General features: G+C 40.3%; 1 protein-coding gene across 3 annotated transcripts; it reads right to left on the minus strand.

The window, feature by feature from the left end:
• Positions 1-16011: 16011 nt before the first annotated feature.
• Positions 16012-18783, minus strand: LOC110940593 (calcineurin subunit B). Of its 3 annotated transcripts, none has more exons than XM_022182142.2 (7): positions 18622-18783; positions 18419-18543; positions 18167-18263; positions 17965-18074; positions 17356-17430; positions 16297-16369; positions 16012-16183 (listed from the first exon to the last, which is right to left on the minus strand). In XM_022182142.2, exons 1-6 carry the CDS (start codon positions 18689-18691, stop codon positions 16319-16321), a joined length of 528 nt encoding a protein of 175 aa, XP_022037834.1. In that variant the 5' UTR covers positions 18692-18783; the 3' UTR covers positions 16012-16183; positions 16297-16318. The 3 variants fall into 3 exon arrangements, with proteins under 3 accessions (XP_022037834.1, XP_022037835.1, XP_022037833.1); XM_022182143.2 differs by having other exon boundaries at positions 16292-16369; XM_022182141.2 differs by having other exon boundaries at positions 16012-16369.
• Positions 18784-20461: the final 1678 nt, after the last annotated feature.

A 20461-nucleotide genomic window follows, 5' to 3' on the forward strand; every position in this document is an offset into this window, starting at 1 on the left:
TAGTCTTGGGAAAACCTTTTGTACAAACTCACAAAGCTTTGAAAAACCGGAAATTCAACACTCTAACTCTTCAATTAGGGGCATTCAAAAGGAGCATAGATCTTGAGCGCTCAATGAAATATCCTTTTGGCAACAATGACCCCCTAATTGAAGATGAAGCTGAACCACCTGATACAAACCACGAGGAAGACCACTTTGTCGACGAAGAGGTAGCCATAGAACAAACTTTTAAAGTTCTTGATCTAGATGAACCACAAAATAAGGTGTCTCCTAAAGACCCACCCATCGAGCTCAAAGAACTCCCTAAGGGTTTGGAATATGCTTTTCTAGGCAAAGATGGTAGTCTACCTGTAATTATTTCGTCTAAATTAACTAGCATAGAAAAAGAAAAATTAGTTAACCTACTTAAAAAACACAAAAATGCGATCGCTTGGAAGCTTGTAGATATTAAGGGAATAAGTCCTTCCATGTGCACGCACAAAATTTTAATGAATGATGACTACAAAACGGTGATTCAACCACAACGAAGAGTGAACCCCAATGTTCAAGAAGTGGTTAAAAATGAAGTCATCAAACTACTCGACGCCGGACTAATCTACCCTATCTCCGATAGCCCGTGGGTAAGTCCCGTCCAAGTAGTCCCAAAGAAAGGAGGTATGACGGTAATAACTAACGAGAAAAATGAATTAATACCCACAAGAACCGTCACAGGATGGAGAGTCTGTATAGACTATAGGAGATTAAATGAAGCAACAAGGAAAGACCACTTTCCTTTGCCCTTCATTGATCAAATGTTAGAAAGATTATCCGGTCATAAATTTTATTGTTTCTTAGATGGTTTTTCAGGTTACTTCCAAATACCGATAGCACCAGAAGACCAAGAGAAAACAACTTTCACATGCCCCTACGGAACTTTTGCATATCGACGCATGCCATTCGGTCTATGTAATGCGCCTGCAACATTCCAACGTTGTATGGTCGCCATTTTCCATGATATGATTGAAAAAACCATGGAAGTCTTCATGGATGACTTTTCCATCTTTGGAGACTCATATGATCAATGCCTCGATAATCTTGAACGAATGCTATCCCGATGTGAGGAAACTAACCTCGCCCTTAACTGGGAAAAATGCCATTTCATGGTAACAGAGGGAATAGTACTCGGACATAAAATCTCAAGCGAAGGAATGGAAGTTGATCGAGCAAAAATTGAGACTATATCTCGATTACCTCCTCCATCCTCCGTGCGAGCAATCAGAAGTTTCCTAGGGCATGCCGGATTCTATAGAAGGTTTATCAAAGACTTTTCGAAAATTTCAAGACCTCTAACAAAATTGCTTGAAAAAGATGCACCCTTCATCTTTGACAAGGAATGCAATCAAGCATTTCTAACCCTCAAGGAAATGCTAGTCAATGCACCTATCATGATAGCACCAGATTGGAAATTTCCTTTCGAAATCATGTGCGATGCAAGCGACTTTGCTGTTGGAGCAGTATTGGGACAAAGAAAAGAAAAACATTTCCACCCAATTTATTATGCTAGTAAAACTCTAAATGATGCACAAGAAAATTATACAACTACAGAAAAAGAGTTACTAGCGGTGGTGTTTGCTTTTGATAAATTTCGTTCTTATCTTGTTCTTTCTAAAACAATAGTTTATACAGACCATGCAGCCATCAGGTACCTCTTCAAGAAGCAAGACGCAAAACCCCGTTTGATAAGGTGGATTTTACTCCTCCAAGAATTCGACATTGAAATCAAGGACAAGAGAGGAGCAGAAAACACTGCTGCAGATCACCTCTCACGCTTAGAAGACCCAGCTTTGGAGACAACCAGGGACGAGCATATCAACGAAAAATTTCCCACGGAGTCCCTGGAAATGATGGAAAGCAGACAAGAACCATGGTATGCCGACTACGCTAATTTCTTAGCTAGCGGTATAGTCACCAAAGGATGGCCACATCATCAAAGGAAAAAATTCTTTGCTGATGTAAAGCATTACTTTTGGGAAGACCCCTATCTTTTCAAAATGTGTGCCGATCAACTCATCCGAAGGTGTGTCCATGGTAATGAAGCACGAAGAATACTCCGTCATTGTCATGAAAGTCCATACGGAGGACATCATGGTGCCGCAAGTACCGCAAGAAAGGTATTTGATTCGGGATTTTACTGGCCAACCATTTACAAGGATGCACAAAACCTTGTAAAGACATGTGATGCCTGCCAAAGATCGGGTAATATTTCTTCCAAAAACGAAATGCCTCAAAATGGCATTCTCGTTTGTGAAATCTTTGATGTGTGGGGACTCGATTTCATGGGACCTTTCCCGCCTTCAAAAGGAAACAAATATATACTTGTGGCGGTCGATTACTTGTCTAAATGGGCAGAGGCCGAAGCTCTTCCAACAAATGATGGAAGAGTAGTAGTAAAATTCCTAAAAAAATTGTTCTCTCGTTTCGGCACACCAAAGGCATTAATAAGTGATAGAGGTACCCATTTTTGTAATCATCAACTCGAAAAAATCTTAACAAGATATGGGGTCTATCACCGGGTCTCAACAGCATATCATCCTCAAACAAATGGGCAAGCCGAAGTGACTAATCGAGGTTTAAAACGAATACTTGAGAAAACCGTAGGGATAAATAAAAAAGAATGGGCTGACAAACTAGACGACGCTTTATGGGCTTTTCGAACCGCTTATAAAACCACTATAGGCACAACCCCATATAAACTAGTCTATGGAAAAAGTTGTCACTTGCCAGTAGAAATTGCTCACAAAGCCTACTGGGCAATAAAAAACGTAAACTTAGACTTAGAAGTTGCCGGTAAGAATCGATTTTGTCAAATAAACGAATTAGAAGAACTTAGGAATTATGCATATTCTAACTCCGAAATTTATAAAGAAAGAATGAAAAATTTGCATGATAAATATATTAAATCTAATGAATTTCGGATTGGAGACCAAGTTCTACTGTTCAATTCGCGACTTCGATTGTTTCCTGGTAAGTTAAAATCTAGGTGGTCGGGACCTTTTTCAGTCACCCATGTTTTTCCACACGGTGCAGTAGAAATTAAAACTCGAAATGGGACACCATTCAAAGTCAATGGCCAACGGCTGAAACTCTACAGAGGATCCATTGAGGATGAGGAAGAGGAAATCGCACTTCAAACGGTCAACGAATAAACTCATACCCGACATGTTACAGGTAAGTATACATTCGAAACTGGTAAAATCATCTAACCATTATTCGGAGATAAGGGGCATGCACACAAACACGTTAAAAAAAAAAAAAAAAAAAAAAAAATTTAAAATTTCACCCGGCACGGGGCCGTGTTCGCTGAACACGGGGCCGTGTCGAGGCGACTGTCGGGATAAAACCCTCTTTTTCTATCAGTTACACCATTCCACACGCCCCGTTTCGCCGAGAACTCTCTGGTTTAGAGCGATTTTCTGCCGATTTCGAACGTTACCGCCAAGCCTAACAACGTCAAGGTATGATTCTATCCTTCTTAGTAGTTAGATTAGTTACTTGCATGTAGTTAAAACATCAAAAATTGGGGGAAATCTAGGGTTCTTCACGTTCATCCGGATCAAACTCAAAATTTTTGATGAAAATTGTTAGTAGTAGTTTAGAGTAGAGTAGTAGGAAGTAAATAGCCATGTATTGTTGATAGATTTGTCCGATTTCCAACTAAAAACACAAACCCTTGTTCTTGAACCGAAAAACTCAAAATTGAAAGGGTAAATGGTTTGATTTTGGAAAAATGACACTTAGGGTTTCATTTTCGGGGGAAACCGCTGCTATTAGGCTAAAAATTTTCAGATTTTCGAAACCGGGACGAAAAAATGAAAATTAGGTGTTACAGACGCCTGAACACGGGGCCGTGTTCGCTGAACACGGGGCCGTGTCCAGCCTACTGTTTGCAGTTTTCAACCTGAATTTCCATGTTTCGCACTAACTTTTGCTGTATTCTTTTCAGATGTCCAAATTCACACGGTTCAATGCCAGTGAACTTGACGCCAGGGCTCGCTACGAGATCCAACAAACAAGGCCCGAAGAGTATCCAAGGCGGGCATGTACCGATCTTCTGACAATGGTGAACCAACTGGACCGCTTCAACAACATAGTGACAGGTCCACTGCACGTAGCATTGACTACCCGACTTCGGTCGGTCCATCAATGCACATTGGAGTTCTATAGCACGTTCATCTTCAACTCGAGACGCGACCCGTTTGATCACGAGGCGGTCGAGTTTCGATGTGGGGGTACGACCTATAGAACCTCCATGGCGCAGTTCGGATCAATCATTGGGCTGTACAAAGACGAAGAAGCGGGGAACGAAGAGAATACCGGGGGATTGCGAGACCTGGACGCAACAGAACGCCAAGCCGCATGGGCTCAAATCGGTGAGGGGATCTACAACTCCAGCAGCACAAAGAGTACCAAACTGAGAGACCCGTTATATCGCTACATCCATAGGCTCCTCACGTACTCGCTGAACCAACGCCATGACAGTAGTGGCGTTGTTGGGGTTAGAGATTTGGTTGTCCTTCACTGCATCCACAACCGGAAGCCTCTCGATGTTCCTTACCTCCTACTGCGGAACATGCACTTGAACCGCCTTGCCTCTGCTCCTACACCAATCTTCTTCGGGGGATGGGTGTACCGTCTTTTCAAGCACTTCGCGAACATCCCGAAATCCTTCGAAAGGAGTCCATGGTCGGGACGGGTTGATTACCATATCTGCCGGGCCATGAACTTGCTCTATGAAGCGGAGGACGGGACGGTGAGCTTTCAGAGGACGCAAGGCTACGCATGGAACCCGCAAGAGGCTCTAGTTCTTCATGCACCACCTCCACAGTACCAATACCCTCCCCAAGGCGAACAGGGTCAATCCTCCTCTCAAGGAGGCGGTTTTCCTAATTTCCAAAGTTTGCATGATCTTTTGCAGGAAAACCTCATGTGCACCCGGAACACCTACAACCTCGCCAACAACACACACCTCCGGGTAGGAGCTATCGAACGCAGCGTCAACGATATACAAGATGATATCGGTAGCATCCGGGAGTACATGGCGAGGCAGGGAGGCGGAGGTGAAGACAGTGATGAAGATATGGAGTAGGAGGCTGGGAGGAGCAAAGGGCTAGCTGGTGATGAGCCCACAGGTTTGATTACCCTTCTTATCCATCGAACAATTCATGGCCTGCGTGCCATTTGTCAAGACAATTTACTTTCCTTAACTACTTTTTATCTTTATTTTGTTTTTACTTTATGTTTGGATAATATTTGACTATGGTAAGATTAGGATGGTTTGTGCTTGGTTGGATGGTATTGAATGCTTGAACAGGTGCAATGCAAGGGTTAGAATGCTAAACATTAGCACTCGCAGCCCTAGGAGGAAGAAACCGGGAGAAAACCCTATTTTTTTCGGCTAACAGACTGTCACCACGGGGACGTGTTCACCCAACACGCCCCCGTGTCCATCTCCCAGTTCTGCTGTTTGGCTACTGACCTGCAGATTTTTGTCGGACACGTGGCCGTGTTCACCCAACACGCCCCCGTGTTCACCCTCTGTAAGTTTTTCGTTACTGGCAGTTCGCCACGGGGCCGTGTTCAATGGACACGGGGCCGTGTCCAGAGCGCCAGTAACACAAATCTTTGTCTTTAAACAAGATTTTACATATTCAAATCAACCAAAAACTTTATTTTTGGACACATTGAGGACAATGTGTAATTTAAGTGTGGGGGGGATGCTAAAACCTTGGAATTTTGCAAAATCCTAAAACAAGCCTTACACAAAACTCTATTGGAACCGCTAAACACCCCAAATTTTTTCAAAAACTTTTTCAATTTTTTTTTTTATTTACTTGTCTTAGTTTAAGTTGGGAATAACAAGTTATAAAAGGGTTATATTTTTACAAACTTACAACCGATAGCGTCGTGATAAAAAGAACTAACATAAGAAAATTATGAAACGGTATAACAAGTCTAGCTAAAATTCGATTATATATGCTTGGTCACATTAAAAACCCATTCCCACAAAAAGTGAGTTTTGAGCCTTTATTGAGCATAAGAATACACATACTTAGATTAAATGCTCATTTTTCGTTTCTTGTGTGAATAGCCGCTCGGTCTTTACAAATCTAGAACTTGCCACGACGATACATTCCCGGTCCTTACCAACTTAAACCCAAGTAAGTAAATGATGGAGGCATTAGGACTAACTATTTTTTTTTTCTTTCAAAACCATTATTTTTTATTTTTTTACCTACCCAAAACCCCCCTAGAAAACCCCTTTGAGCCTAAACCTTTCATTTCATTACCCCCAAAACAATTTTCTACCCACCAAAAACCTTTTTCATTTTTTCACCTTTATTTTAGTGACAAACTCGGTTTTTCATAAACATACCTTTACGTGAAAAAAAAAAAAAAAATGATGAAGTCAAAAACAAACATAAGCTACAAAAAGCTTGTTTGGAGAAATACTTCAAAAATAAATGTCACCAAAAATAAGGTATTTCACGAAAAACCGACACTTGTTACAATTTTCGCCCTTTTTACTAACCACTAACCAACCACCCACCTTTAAACCCAAGCCTTCGCCCCAAAAGACCTCTTGATATTTACAAAGGTAAAAGTTAAAAAGGAGGAGGATTGATCGCTTGGCAAGCATATGGAAAATGTAAATCCGTGCCGCTCTCGAGCGATTCACTTAAATATACACCTTCGGCCGAGTGATTGAGTGATCTCCCGTGAGGTATGTGAACTTGTATATAAATGGAATTTTAATAAGGCATGCTATGCCCAAATAAGTAGTTTATCTTATGAAAAGTTCAAAATAAACCATGACGAATAAGATTGTAAATAAGGTAAAAATAGAACCTATACAAACCTTGGATTCCCGACACTCTAGGACAAGTTAAAAAAAAAAAAAAAAAAAAAAAAAAACTTCTCTTCTACCTATTCCATTTGGGAGTGTAAGCCACATTAAAAAGAGTTTTGCTTGAGGACAAGCAAAAGTTCAAGTGTGGGGGTATTTGATGTGTGTAAAATGCAACATATAAAACACATCAATTAAGGCATAAAACTAACCCTTTTTAAGTACTAATGTTGGAAAAAGAGTGTTTTTGTCTTCCTTTTGTATTTTCAGGATGAAATGAGCTCAAAATCACAAAAGAAGCAAAAAGACCACTAATTCTACCATAAATACAAGAAAAGGAACAAAAGTAAACTGCCCGGACCCTCAACGGCACCTCCCAAGACAAAGAGAAGAGAACAGAGCCTGAACACGCCCCGTGTCCAGTGAACACGGGGGCGTGCCCAGGAAGCAGCAGAAAAGACAAACCAGTAGAAGCTTCCATTGCTCACCACGGGGCCGTGCCCAGCGGACACGGGGGCGTGTTGAAAGTACAGCAGGCGCATTAATTGTAATTCGCAATTACAATTAATGAAGAGAGAGAATGTCAGACGGGCACGGGGCCGTGTTCAGCGAACACGGGGCCGTGTCCAGCGTTCTGTTCAGCCTATAAATAGAGGAGCTTGGCTTCATTCTCTCTCATCCCTTGGCACACCACCTCTCTCACACTTCATCCACCACCCACCACCACCATAACACCATCATCCACCACCATCATCCATTGTCCATCATAGAGTGTGTGAGTCGTCTCGGGATCCAAGATTGATCGTAAGAGTTCTTGACAATCAAGGCCATGTTTGCCTAAGTCTCTTACATCACTTGGTGAAGACAAGTGTTTAGTATAATACTTTTTATTTTTAATCTTTTGCACTTTTTATTTGGTTTTGTATTAATGACTTTAATAACTAGTTACTTATGTTGAAGGTGATCTTTCCTTATCATTTGTCCGTGGTGTCTTGGCATTATTTTACTGTCTATATAAAATAAAAGATTTTCACCATTCATATCTCCACGGTCTATATGGAGGTATGTTGGCTACCTGGTCGGGGGTTAAGGGAACGGTTTGGTAAAGGTCTTGCCCTTGTTCAGCGTTTAGAGGTCCTGCTTGGGACCTGGGTCAAATTTAGTAGGATCTCCTTCAATGCCCATAGGTATTGGATGGCGGGGATCCAAACTCTTTGACCCCCTCATAAGCTAACTACTATTAATACTATAACCCGGCTATTTAGGACTGTATCCCTGCTGACTCAGACTACTTAGCCGAGGGTAACGTCACCGCCAAAAGCGGGGCCTACCATAATTTGCATTAATAACTTAATTCATTATCTTTCAATAATCCGACCCTTTAGGATTGTATCCTTGCTGACTCAAACTACTGGGTTGAGGGTAACGTCGCCTTCAAAAGAGGGGCCTACTACAATAACTAAGATAATCTCTTAAACAAGTGCAAAAGTGCGAAAATAATCAAAGGTTATACTAATACACGTGTCGGATCCAAGTGATTCATCTTGTCTATCTGTTTTTATTTTATTTTCTTTTTCAGCATTTAGTTAATTTTTATTTTTCTTAGTTTAAAACATTTTTCTAACTTTTTGATTTGATTAGACGTTGAGGATAAACCGGTATTAAAAGCTCTTGTGTCCTTGGACGACCTCGGTATCTTACCAACACTATACTACGTCCACGATGGGTGCACTTGCCCATATGTGTGTTTAGTGTTAGTAAATATCGTGTTTTATAAATTTAAAACTTGGCTAAAAGTGTAAAAAGGGCTTAAATATATATCTAAAAATATAACACACTTCACGCACATCAATCTTTCTGAGACTGTGTATATGATACAACCCCCAGGCTTTTTTGACTCATCTAGACCACATTATGTTTGTCGTCTGCAGAAGGCTCTCTATGGCCTGAAGCAGGCTCCTAGAGCTTGGTTTTCCAAGTTATCCACGACATTACTTGCTAGTGGTTTTTCCCAGTGTATCTCAGATGTATCTCTCTTTGTGTACAGTCAAAATTCGATACTCTGTTATGTCTTGATCTATGTTGATGACATCATTATCACTGGGAGTTCCTCTAATTTTGTTACTGGATTGATTGGGCGCTTACATTCCAGTTTGAGCTCAAGGATTTGGGACATTTATCTTATTTTCTGGGTATCCAGGCTACATTTTCTGAGGATGTCTTACACTTATCTCAGCAGTGCTACTAACTTGATTTGTTACAGCGCACTGGTCTTGCTGATTGCCATCCATTATCTACTCCTGTATCTTCTGGTAGACAGTTCTCACGGCACACTGGTGATCCTCTATTTGATCCTACTATGTATCGGAGCACGGTTGGTGCTTAACAGTATCTTGTGCTGACACAACTAGAGATTGCTTTTGCAGTCAGTAAGGTGTCACAGTTTCTTCAGACACCTACTGATCGACAGTGGGTCGCTGTCAAGCGGATTTTGAGGTACCTTAAGGGTACCATCTCTCATGGGTTATGTATACGTCGGTCTACTTGTGTTGACTTACACGCTTACAGTGATGCTGATTGGGCCGGGTGTCCCGATGACCGACGTTCCACCACAGGTTATTGTGTCTTGCTTGGGCCCAACCTCATCAGTTGGAGTTCCAAGAAACAGCATACGGTTGCTGGGTCGAGTACCGAGGCTGAGTATCGAGCTCTTGCTCATACAGCTGCTGAGTTACGATGGATTACATCTATATTACATGAGTTCATATCACGTTGACCTGTCCACCTTCTCTATTGTGTGACAATATTGGAGCCACATATCTTGCAGTCAACCCAGTGTTTCATCAGCGCACCAAAGACTTAGAGATCGACTTGCATTTTATTCGTGACATGGTTTTAGTAGGTATTCTACATGTTCGGTATGTTTCTACTACGCTTTAGATCGCAGATATTTTGACAAAAGGATTGTCTGGTTTTCGTTTGACAGTATGAGGTCCAAGCTGCATGTGGATGCTCCCTGTTTAGCTTGAGGGGGCATATTAGTGTGTATGAGTATGCACAGATACCTGGAGTTAGTTACAGTTTGTTAGTAGTTATCAGGATCCTCTCCTTTGTCTATATATAGAGGATTCCTTGACTTGTACTAATAACTGAATTCATTAGATTGTTTGTTATGATTATACATGATTCACAGAGGGAATATAAGGATAAATATCAAAGTATCAATTATTACAAATGTTTACATGATATGGGTATTTATACTTTAAAATGGTGTCAACCAACAATCATAAACATGGGGATCTTTCTGAGACTGTGTATATGATACAACCCCCAGGCTTTGTTGACTCATCTAGACCACATTATGTTTGTCGTCTGCAGAAGGCTCTCTATGGCCTGAAGCAGGCTCCTAGAGCTTGGTTTTCCAAGTTATCCACGACATTACTTGCTAGTGGTTTTTCCCAGTGTATCTCAGATGTATCTCTCTTTGTGTACAGTCAAAATTCGATAATCTGTTATGTCTTGATCTATGTTGATGACATCATTATCACTGGGAGTTCCTCTAATTTTGTTACTGGATTGATTGGGCGCTTACATTCCAGTTTGAGCTCAAGGATTTGGGACATTTATCATATTTTCTGGGTATCCAGGCTACATTTTCTGAGGATGTCTTACACTTATCTCAGCAGTGCTACTAACTTGATTTGTTACAGCGCACTGGTCTTGCTGATTGCCATCCATTATCTACTCCTGTATCTTCTGGTAGACAGTTTTCACGGCACACTGGTGATCCTCTATTTGATCCTACTATGTATCGGAGCACGGCTGGTGCTTTACAGTATCTTGTGCTGATACGACTAGAGATTGCTTTTGCAGTCAGTAAGGTGTCACAGTTTCTTCAGTCACCTACTGATCGACAGTGGGTCGCTGTCAAGCGGATTTTGAGGTACCTTAAGGGTACCATCTCTCATGGGTTATGTATACGTCGGTCTACTTGTGTTGACTTACACGCTTACAGTGATGCTGATTGGGCCGGGTGTCCCGATGACCGACGTTCCACCACAGGTTATTGTGTCTTGCTTGGGCCCAACCTCATCAGTTGGAGTTCCAAGAAACAGCATACGGTTGTTAGGTCGAGTACTGAGGCTGAGTATCGAGCTCTTGCTCATACAGCTGCTGGGTTACGATGGATTATATCTATATTACATGAGTCACATATCACGTTGACTTGTCCACCTTCTCTTTGGTGTGACAATATTGGAGCCACATATCTTGCATCAACCCAGTGTTTCATCAGCGCACCAAACACTTGGAGATCGACTTTCATTTTATTCGTGACATGGTTTTAGTGGGTATTCTACATGTTCAGTATGTTTCTACTACGCTTCAGATCGCAGATATTTTGACAAAAGGATTGTCTGGTGTTCGTTTGACAGTATGAGGTCCAAGCTTCATGTGGATGCTCCCTGTTTAGCTTAAGGGGGCATATTAGTGTGTGTGAGTATGCACAGATAGCTGGAGTTAGTTACAGTTTGTTAGTAGTTATCAGGATCCTCTCCTTTGTCTATATATAGAGGATTCCTTAACTTGTACTAATAACTGAATTCATTAGATTGTTTGTTATGATTATACATGATTCACAGAGGGAATATAAGGATAAATATCAAAGTATCAATTACAAATGTTTACATGATATGGGTATTTATACTTTAAAATGGTGTCAACCAACCATCATAATGGTTGGTGTTTAACCGTCATATCTGTCATATTAACCAATGTCCTAATCCATCAATTATACATCCATAATGAACCGAGTCTAAGGTTAATAATTATCACATATTAATACATAACCATAGTTAAATAATGAACTTAATATTAGTCTAACAATCCTTCCCCCCTAAGTTTAGTATTCTTGTAGCCTTCATCCTTGAATCCAAATTGCCCTTCTCTTCTTTTGTGGGAGATCATATTCTTTCAACACAACTTGACTCTTGCGAGTCTTTGTGGTACTCGGTTCACCATATTCAATTGCCAATTCTCATCCCTTGTACTTGAGGTGATACCATTCAAGCATTTCCAAATATCTAAGATAAAACAACTTTAATACCTTAATCACTACTTCACCTTGTTTAGGATTATCTAACCTATAGCCCATGTAGAATGCGACTTGCTTCCGCAATTCGTTTTTCTTCGTATATTCATATCCACTGAATGCTTGTACACTCATGTAAAGTTATAACAAACTTATTCGATGGCCATTGTTGTCTCTTGGTGGAATAGGGGTTGTTATTCTCATACGCAGAAAGTCTTTCATGAACCACTTTACTACATATCCAAATTATTGTTTAAAGTTGTCTTTGTGTTCTTGGACTTTAGATGATATATGAATTAATTCCATAAATTTTAAACAATTTTGGATGGATGAAACCTTTGTGGGATTTACAATGCGATCCTTTCCTTTGTTGATTCTTATCTGATTTGTTTTATGTTTCAATTACAAAGGCTTCAAAGTGCTTCCATAAGATTGCTGCTTCATGGTCCATTTTTAATTCTTCACCTAAAGGGCAAAAGGGTTTTAACGGTAATATGAATGACCTAAAACGAAGATAAAGAACATAACGATTGAAAAGATAATCATGGAAAAGGATACATTTAGCGTCGCCAGTGTGCCATACGTCTTTTCAGCCACCAACCCAGATCCTTACACACAGAGAGATTCGAAATTCAAAAGTCCGGGACCACCAAACCCACAATCAACACGTTCGCAAAAGCTCGCTTGGCAAACCAAATTCAAAGCCACCATGAAAATGCACGTGACATATGCATTCGCAAAAGATCAAAAGGCCGAAACCTAAGGGTAAGTCACGAGGAGCATACATTGGTACGCAAAAAACAATACTGAAGTCTAGTGCCCCACCCAGGCAATCACACACCTAGACGAAATACTGGACTGTGGGAACTGAAAAGATATGGACCCAGATCACCCGCGAGTCAGAGGCGGATCTGCCCCATATCTCAAATATCATAAAGACAAATGGAACACGAGGACCACACGCCACGTCAGGAATATCAGACATAGATGAGACCACAAGGACATCCTTGATAGCGACATATGTCCAATGATGTTCCACGGATCTCCTCCCTTCTCTATCAGCACTAGTAGTTATCACATTGGAGACCACAAGGACATCCCTGATTATGACGTTTGACCAATGACGATCCGTGAAGGTTTGCACATATTAATGATCGGCATATGGGGGGACCACAAGGACATCTTTAATGGTGACTAATAATGTTCAACAAATCCCCAATCTCTTTTGCCACCATTAACGGTCAGCATAAAGGAGACAGCAAGGATATTCCGAAAGCGACGTCTCCTCGAATCCCTTCTCACCAAGGTTTTGGATTGATAACTTGGTAGGCGGTAGTATAATTGGGGAATGGCGAGAACATAAGGTTTTGGATTGATAATTGGGTATGTGGAAGCAATCTGAAGACCGATTTTCCTATGATATTCATGTTAGAAAAATCAAAGAATTGTGTGGTGAAAGATAGATTATTATGGGTGGATCAGGTACCTTTGACTAGTTGGTGTTGGTACCAAGCTCCTTCCACACCTCAAGAACAGTCAGAATTTAATAACTTGGTAGCACTAATAAATGAAGTTAACAGAGGAGATGGAGCAGATACATGGAAATGGGTAGGTAACCAGGATGGCGCGTTATCAGTCCAGTCCATGCGCAAACTATTATCAGCGAATGTGTCTATGTCACAAGGCTATATGTATGATTGGATTAAGTGGGGTTCTAAGAAGGTCAATATCTTCGGTTAGCAAGCAATTCTTGATAGGATTCCAACGAAGGTGACACTATGAAGGAGGGCAGTCACTTTGGCATCATTGAATTGCCCCTTATGCTCCTATGCGGATGAATCTTCTGATCACTTTTTCTCGGGTTGCTATTCTCGGGTTGCTATGTTACTTCAGTGATTTGGTTAAGTATATTGAGTTGGTGCTCGGTTCCACCAATCTTTGGTTTCTCCTTCCTTGATCTTCTTAAGTTTCATGAATGCATTTCCAGTTCGGAGGTAAAGCAAAAGATTCTCCAAGCTATGATCTTAGTTTTGTGTTAGTCGATTTGGAAATTAAGTAATGAAGTGGTTTTCTCGTCTAAGAAGGTCAACCTTAACAACCTAACGTCGGAGATAAGGTTACCTATGGGTGAAGTATAGGTCGAGAATAAATATGGTTGATTGGTCTTGTTGGTCCTCTTTCAATTTCTAAGTGTATGTATCTAATATAATCTCCACTTGTACATTTTTTATGTTTCTTTAATAAAATTTTCAATAATGACGGGTTGAAATTTAGCCAACAAGGTTTAAACCAACTCTTATGTAGCGTTTGTTTCACAGAATGAAATGAAATCTTGATGAAATTGGAATTGTACAACAACATAAGGAAGATAATCTACATTCAAATTTTATCCTGATTCCATTTCATTATGTGATACAAACACACCAAAATTCCACATCAAATTTAAATTCCTACGAAAATTCCAATTCCAAGTATAATTCCTTTGCATTCCTACGAAATTAGTGTTTAAGCATGAGAAATTAGCGTGTATAGTGGAAGCTTGGTTTCATATAGTGCTCAAAGAAGGAACTAGTTGAATACAGGTTGGCCAATAATCTCTAGATCAATTGGTGAAAGGAATGCATTTCTCTTAAGAGATGTAGGTTCGACTCCCACTTGGTGCAGCGTGAGGCACTGGTGGGCAATGATAGGAGACCCAGGGAAACCTGGGTTGAATCCTTGAGCGAAACGGGTTTTACTGGTAATTCCACTGTCGTGCCTACAGGCGGGTGGGTTACTGGGTTTTCCCCGGAATTGGTGGACTCGGGTTACTCTCGGAGTACTCCGTTTGTCCAGTGGATACCTCGAAAGTGCTCTGAATTGATTCTGTTGGCTGTTAAAAAAAAAGTTGAATACAGGTTGACTTTTAGGTGGTCATGTATTATTGAGCAATGAATGGTTTAAGTGGCAGCTTCCTGCTACAAATTATACACGAAAGTTATACATTTAAAGAAAATTTTGCTTGGTGTGCCTCAATCATGTATTGTATAAGTGACGTCCAAATTTGACGTCAAGAAACCCCACTTTTGTATTGAATTCACTCTTTCAGTTAATGAACCTCACATGCAAATTTAAGGCTTTGAACTTATCACATTTGAGATCAACTAACTTACATTTGTACTTATTATATAATATTTAAATTGAATGTGGTAACTTTTACAAATGAGATAAATGTGATAATTATTTCTACATATTAAATTATAACATAGCAATTGAATAGCAATCATGTGAGCTCTCTTTTTTTTTTTCCATACTTGATACCATTTTTTAACAAAACTTAGTTTTTACTTTTTTTTTTTCTAGATTTGGTCGTCATTTCACTACTACTTAGCACGATGTATGGTGGTTACATTTGGTCTCGACTTTTTTTAGCCCCTCAACTTTTTATTACGTGTACGTCACTTGGTTAAGATATTCGTGTTTTATTTTTTTTCCGGGTTTGGTCATCGCTCGGTTGCTACTTAACATGATTTTACGCCTCCTCACAACGCTGGTAGTATGGTTTTACGCCTCCGCACTGCAACACGAAGGGCACACTAGTTTAATTTAAAACATAAATGTTCATGAGTTACTAAAATGACATAGTTGCATGTAGGATTGAAATCAATGGATTTGATTATTACTTATGAAGATAGAAATCTTCAGCGTTGTGGTCACACCCAATGCCCCCACCCTTACTTTGTGCCCCGCTCATTGGCTGGCAAATCCAACACACACATGTCAGAATTCAAGAATGGCGGCCGTTACTACACTCACTGAGGTGCCCTTGGCGCCCCTCAGTGATGCCCGCGGCACAGCGTTTGGTGTCATCCTTTTTGTTGATTTGGCACTGGGCGTTGGCCCACAACACATGTCCTATAGAAGTTGTCAAAACTATATTACTCACTAAAATCTATGCTTTTCATCAAACTAAATTTATAAATCAGAGCTATCATTTTCACACTATAACACATTGGCTTGTTAGTTGCACATTGTTTTTTTGAACATGGAAGCCATTTAATTAACAAAAACCAACTCCGTCTAACAAGTAACTAGATAAGGCAGAAGATACATCATTCAATCTACGATTACAATCACTCCATAATATGAAGCGGATGTGGAACAGAACCAAACATAATGCATAATGAACAGAACCATCACAGTACTTGAAATCTTGAGTTGAACCTCGACAACTACCCAAGGGTGAGATAATACAGGAAAACATCAGTTATTAAAACTACATGATACAAGCGGCTAAAATTCCTATCAATAAAATAAAATAAGAAAACGAACAACTATACCATACTTGATGACTTCTACATCACCTGCTAGTCTACGGGAACTTCAACTTCCATCTTCAAGCCGGTGTTGCCAAGAATCTGCAATTAGGAACCACAAAAAGGTTTATTATGCGGTACCAAACAAACAACTAACTCTTTTAAACAAACCAAAATGAACTTCATCCTATATAATATAACGAGTAAATTGCCATTTTATTCCCTAAGGTTTGACCAAAATTGTCACTTTAGTACAAATAGTTTTTTTCTTGCCATTTTAGTCCATATAGTTTTCTTTCCTGCCGTTTTAGTCCCTAACTTTTGTCATTTTTTGCTATTTACATCTACCACCACCACCACCATCTCTCACCACCCACTCCATCACAACCTTCTATCATCGCCACCACCTGCCTGCACCGTCACCACCCACCCACCCCACCACCATCACCACCCATCATTTCTACCACCACAGGCCACTTTTCTGCCACCCACGTCATCAATCAACACCACCGCCATCATCGTAAACCAGCAACCACCGCCATAATCTTCACTATAAACCGGCATACCACCATCCCCATACCATCGCACCTGCAAAAAGAGAGAGAAAAATGTGGTTTGACCAAAATTCCCCTAAGTTAACTAAAATTTTTTAATGGAGTTGGTGGGTTGGATGAAAATGGCAAAAAATGACAAAAGTCAGGGACTAAAATGGCAGGAAAAAAACTATTTGGACTAAAATGGCAAGAAAAAAACTATTTGGACTAAAGTGGCAATTTTGGTCAAACCTCAGGGACTAAAATAGCAATTTTGGTCAAACCTCAGGGACTAAAATGGCAATTTACTCTAATATAACCTATATACCTACGTAAGAACCTTCAAGGGGTTAAGCGCCTGATTCTCTCTAGTCCACTAGTTTTTGCCTTTAACCCCTTGAAGGCCACCTAAGCTGCGTTTATACTTGTTCAAAACTTTGTGATCATTAAGGTAAAACGCATATTTGGGTACTACAATGTTACATCCTACACTTTGTTTTTTATATACGAAATTGTAATCTGTATTCAGTGAGAGAAGACAGAAGATCAAACCACCTTCATGAAGTCGGATAGAACTAATAAAGAATCTTTCTTGTAACCAGCTTCCTCAAGAACATGTGTCAGGACAAGCTGTAGAACCAGAATTAACATAAACATCATTTTTTTGTTTTGTTTGTGACTGGCAACAAATTAAAATTATGTGAAAAACAACTTATGGAAATAGCTTCTGTTGGTCAGGTTTTCTGGGTGAAAAACAGAATACCCAACATTTTCCATATAAACTTCAAGACATTCTTTTTAATAACAAAAAAAAAAAAAAAAAAAAAAACAGTCAACTTATATAAACTAATATCATAAAGGAAACACAGTTAGATAAAATCAGATCAGTTCTAATATTCAGAAGTACTAAATTTGATTTACAAACCACACATCACAAGAATCTAAAAGGAATTAATTCCAATATAAAAAATGAGGCCCGCCGAGACATTTAGCTCCCAAAAGCTGAGGCGTGAGGCTGAGGCACACGTCTTTGTAATACCAAATAAGCTTTATTTACAACCAGCCCCAAGAACATTTTCTACAGCGCCTCACGCGCCTTTTAAACCAAGATTCCAATTCCTACAAAACTATCTCTTGAGATTAAAAAAAAAAAAAAAAACTCACCTCCCTTTGTTGTTCAGATATAAACTGCCCCGTCAAGTCGCGTAAAACGTCCAACAGATCAGAAAACGCAACCTTCCCATTCCCATCAAAATCATAAACTTTAAATATAACTGCAAAAAAAAAAAAAAGTAACTTTCCTCTTCAACAAGCAAACACACAACAACCTTTATAAACTCAAACTGGCACAGATCATAAACCTTACATTCCACTTTATGTTGTAAGGTAGCACGTGAACTAAATGCAGACAAAAATGCCACAAACTCCTTGAAATTCAACCCATCAACCATCCTAAACAATCTCTAGAAAAAAAAAAAAAAAAAAAAAAAAAACAAAACAAAACAAAAAAACTACTGATAAAAATATAAACTTTAATGAAAAATAAACACCCTCTAATCTTAAAATCTCACCCCCCCCCCCCCCCCAAAAAAAAAAAAAAACTAAACTTGAAAAGAACCTGAGAGAGGGGATTGACAGCGAATTCTGGGACCGAAAGGAATTCATCGGCGGAGATGAAGCCACCACTGTTACGATCTAGCTGACAGAATCTTTGGTACAAGGAGACTATTTCTTGTTGTGAAACTGGAATGAATTGAAGATGAAATGAATGTGATTTATAGATTTAGATTTGATATGGGTTAAGAAGGTTTGATAACTTACAGGTGTTGTTGCAATGTTCTTGAACTTCTTCAATGTCGTATTGAGTGAGCATTGAGGATGTGTTCCCCATGATTTGCAGGAGGAGATGGAAAAGGAAGAACCCTAGGCTAAATATTGTTTGTTTTGGGATCGGGATTTAGCTTACAAAAACAAGTGGTAACAACTACTCAAATGAAATCCTTCACGTGTTAATGTATGTAAAATATAATAGTTTAATAGTTTATTACAAAAAAATAAAATAACTAAAATTGTGATACGGTCAGAACAAGAATATTGATACATGTTTAACGTTAATTGAAATTTATGAATAACTCAAGAAACACCAAACTAATTAAGAGACTAATCAGTTTGGTTTATGTCTCTATCATAGTGGTTAATCTTCTAATGATTTATCTGAGCTCCAACTTTGATATTTAATCCTGCAAAACAGAACACCGTTACTCGTTAAGAGGGGAATGTGAGGGTTTCCCTCTTAACCGGGCTCCGGCGTGAAAATAAGCGACTGCTTTGGGAGGATAATCAAGTATTAAGAGTGAGAGTAGAGGGAGTGGAATGTTAAACCTGTGGAGTGTGGTCTCTATTTATAGCCGGAGAGGTGTAAGAGAATATGGGCTGATGGGCCTTGGGCCGGTAATTGACAACATAATGGATATGCTCTTGTCTCACTGGTGTTGACCGTTAGTGGCTTCTAGAAGCTCTCCGGCGCTGGCGCGCCTTGATTGGAGCCACGTGTCATTGTTGTCGGCCCTGTCGTCCTTCTGCTATCAGCAGACAAGTGGAGATCGTGGGACAGATTTCTCCGTCCTCTGATTGGTGCCACGTAGGCGTCCTTAAGTACTTCTCGTTCTCTGTACGTCAGACGATCGTGGCGCACAATTGAACAGAGCCTGATGGATGTTCATTGGCTCCTTTTCTCTGCCACTTGTACCCTTTGTACCTTCATACTCTGGGCCCGCGCTGCAACCTTTGTGTGAGTTGCGCGGGTTTGCAGGTAGTGAAGGTTCTTATCAGATTGCTAAGTGTCGTAATTGTAGTTCTATTCTGCCTGGACCTCGCGCCTCATCGTGGGATGTGCCAATACGCGCGCGAGGTTGCCTTACCAAGAGTATTGTTGAATAAGGAGTATGGCCTTTGCGCACCCTTGATGAAGGATTGCGCAACCTTTTTGGGGCCATACCCCTTCAAGTCCCAGTGCTGCACCATGCGCAAGGCAAGTGGTTGGAGCTCTGGACTTAGAAAAAAGTAAATTATAGAGGTTGCTTGTTTTTGGTTTATAGGCGCGCGCGTAAAGGAGCTGGCGATTATTATGGCGCGAGTATGTATCTGTTAGCTGAGTGTTGCCCATTAAATAAGCTATCGCGCGGGTATCTTGTGTACAAGGTAAATTGCGCGCTTCTAGGTAACTTCTTTGTTAAGTGTTGGGAGATTTGGGCGGGAAATCCCTCGAAATTTGAATTCTGACGGTTTGGTGAGATAAGTCTCTGATTGTGACCCTTGAGTTGACTCCTGGCACGGATGTCATCATGCCGTCTGTGACGGTTCCACTTTTCGTCAGGAGAGTGAGGCCCACGCGTGCGTGGTAACCGTCACCCCTGCTTTTACGCGTTACGTGGCATCCTCTGGTTGGCCAGGTGAACGGCGAATGCGGCACGTTTACCCATCGCATTAAATGCGACGGGTATATATATTCGAAGAAGGGAGAAGGATTTACATATCTCATGCCCTTTTCACTCACTTCTCTCTAACCGTCCTCGTCCGTTCTTCAAATCTTCAAGCCTTTGCAGCAGTTCTCCAAGCTCTGCACATCTGACCTTCCTGAATATTCAACGACTCTTCAAGA

Source organism: Helianthus annuus, chromosome 5, assembly GCF_002127325.2.
Source record: "Helianthus annuus cultivar XRQ/B chromosome 5, HanXRQr2.0-SUNRISE, whole genome shotgun sequence".
NCBI classification, from domain to species: Eukaryota; Viridiplantae; Streptophyta; class Magnoliopsida; order Asterales; family Asteraceae; genus Helianthus; species Helianthus annuus.

Excerpts from the sequence above, each read along its gene's own strand:
- LOC110940593 (XM_022182142.2), bottom strand. The coding sequence starts at position 18,691 with ATGGGGAACACATCCTCAATGCTCACTCAATACGACATTGAAGAAGTT. Across the intron at positions 18,544-18,621 it reads AGAACATTGCAACAACACCT|TTTCACAACAAGAAATAGTC; the intron begins GTAAGTTATCAA and ends AATTCATTCCAG. Across the intron at positions 16,370-17,355 it reads TTCTATCCGACTTCATGAAG|ATTCTTGGCAACACCGGCTT; the intron begins GTGGTTTGATCT and ends TCCTAATTGCAG.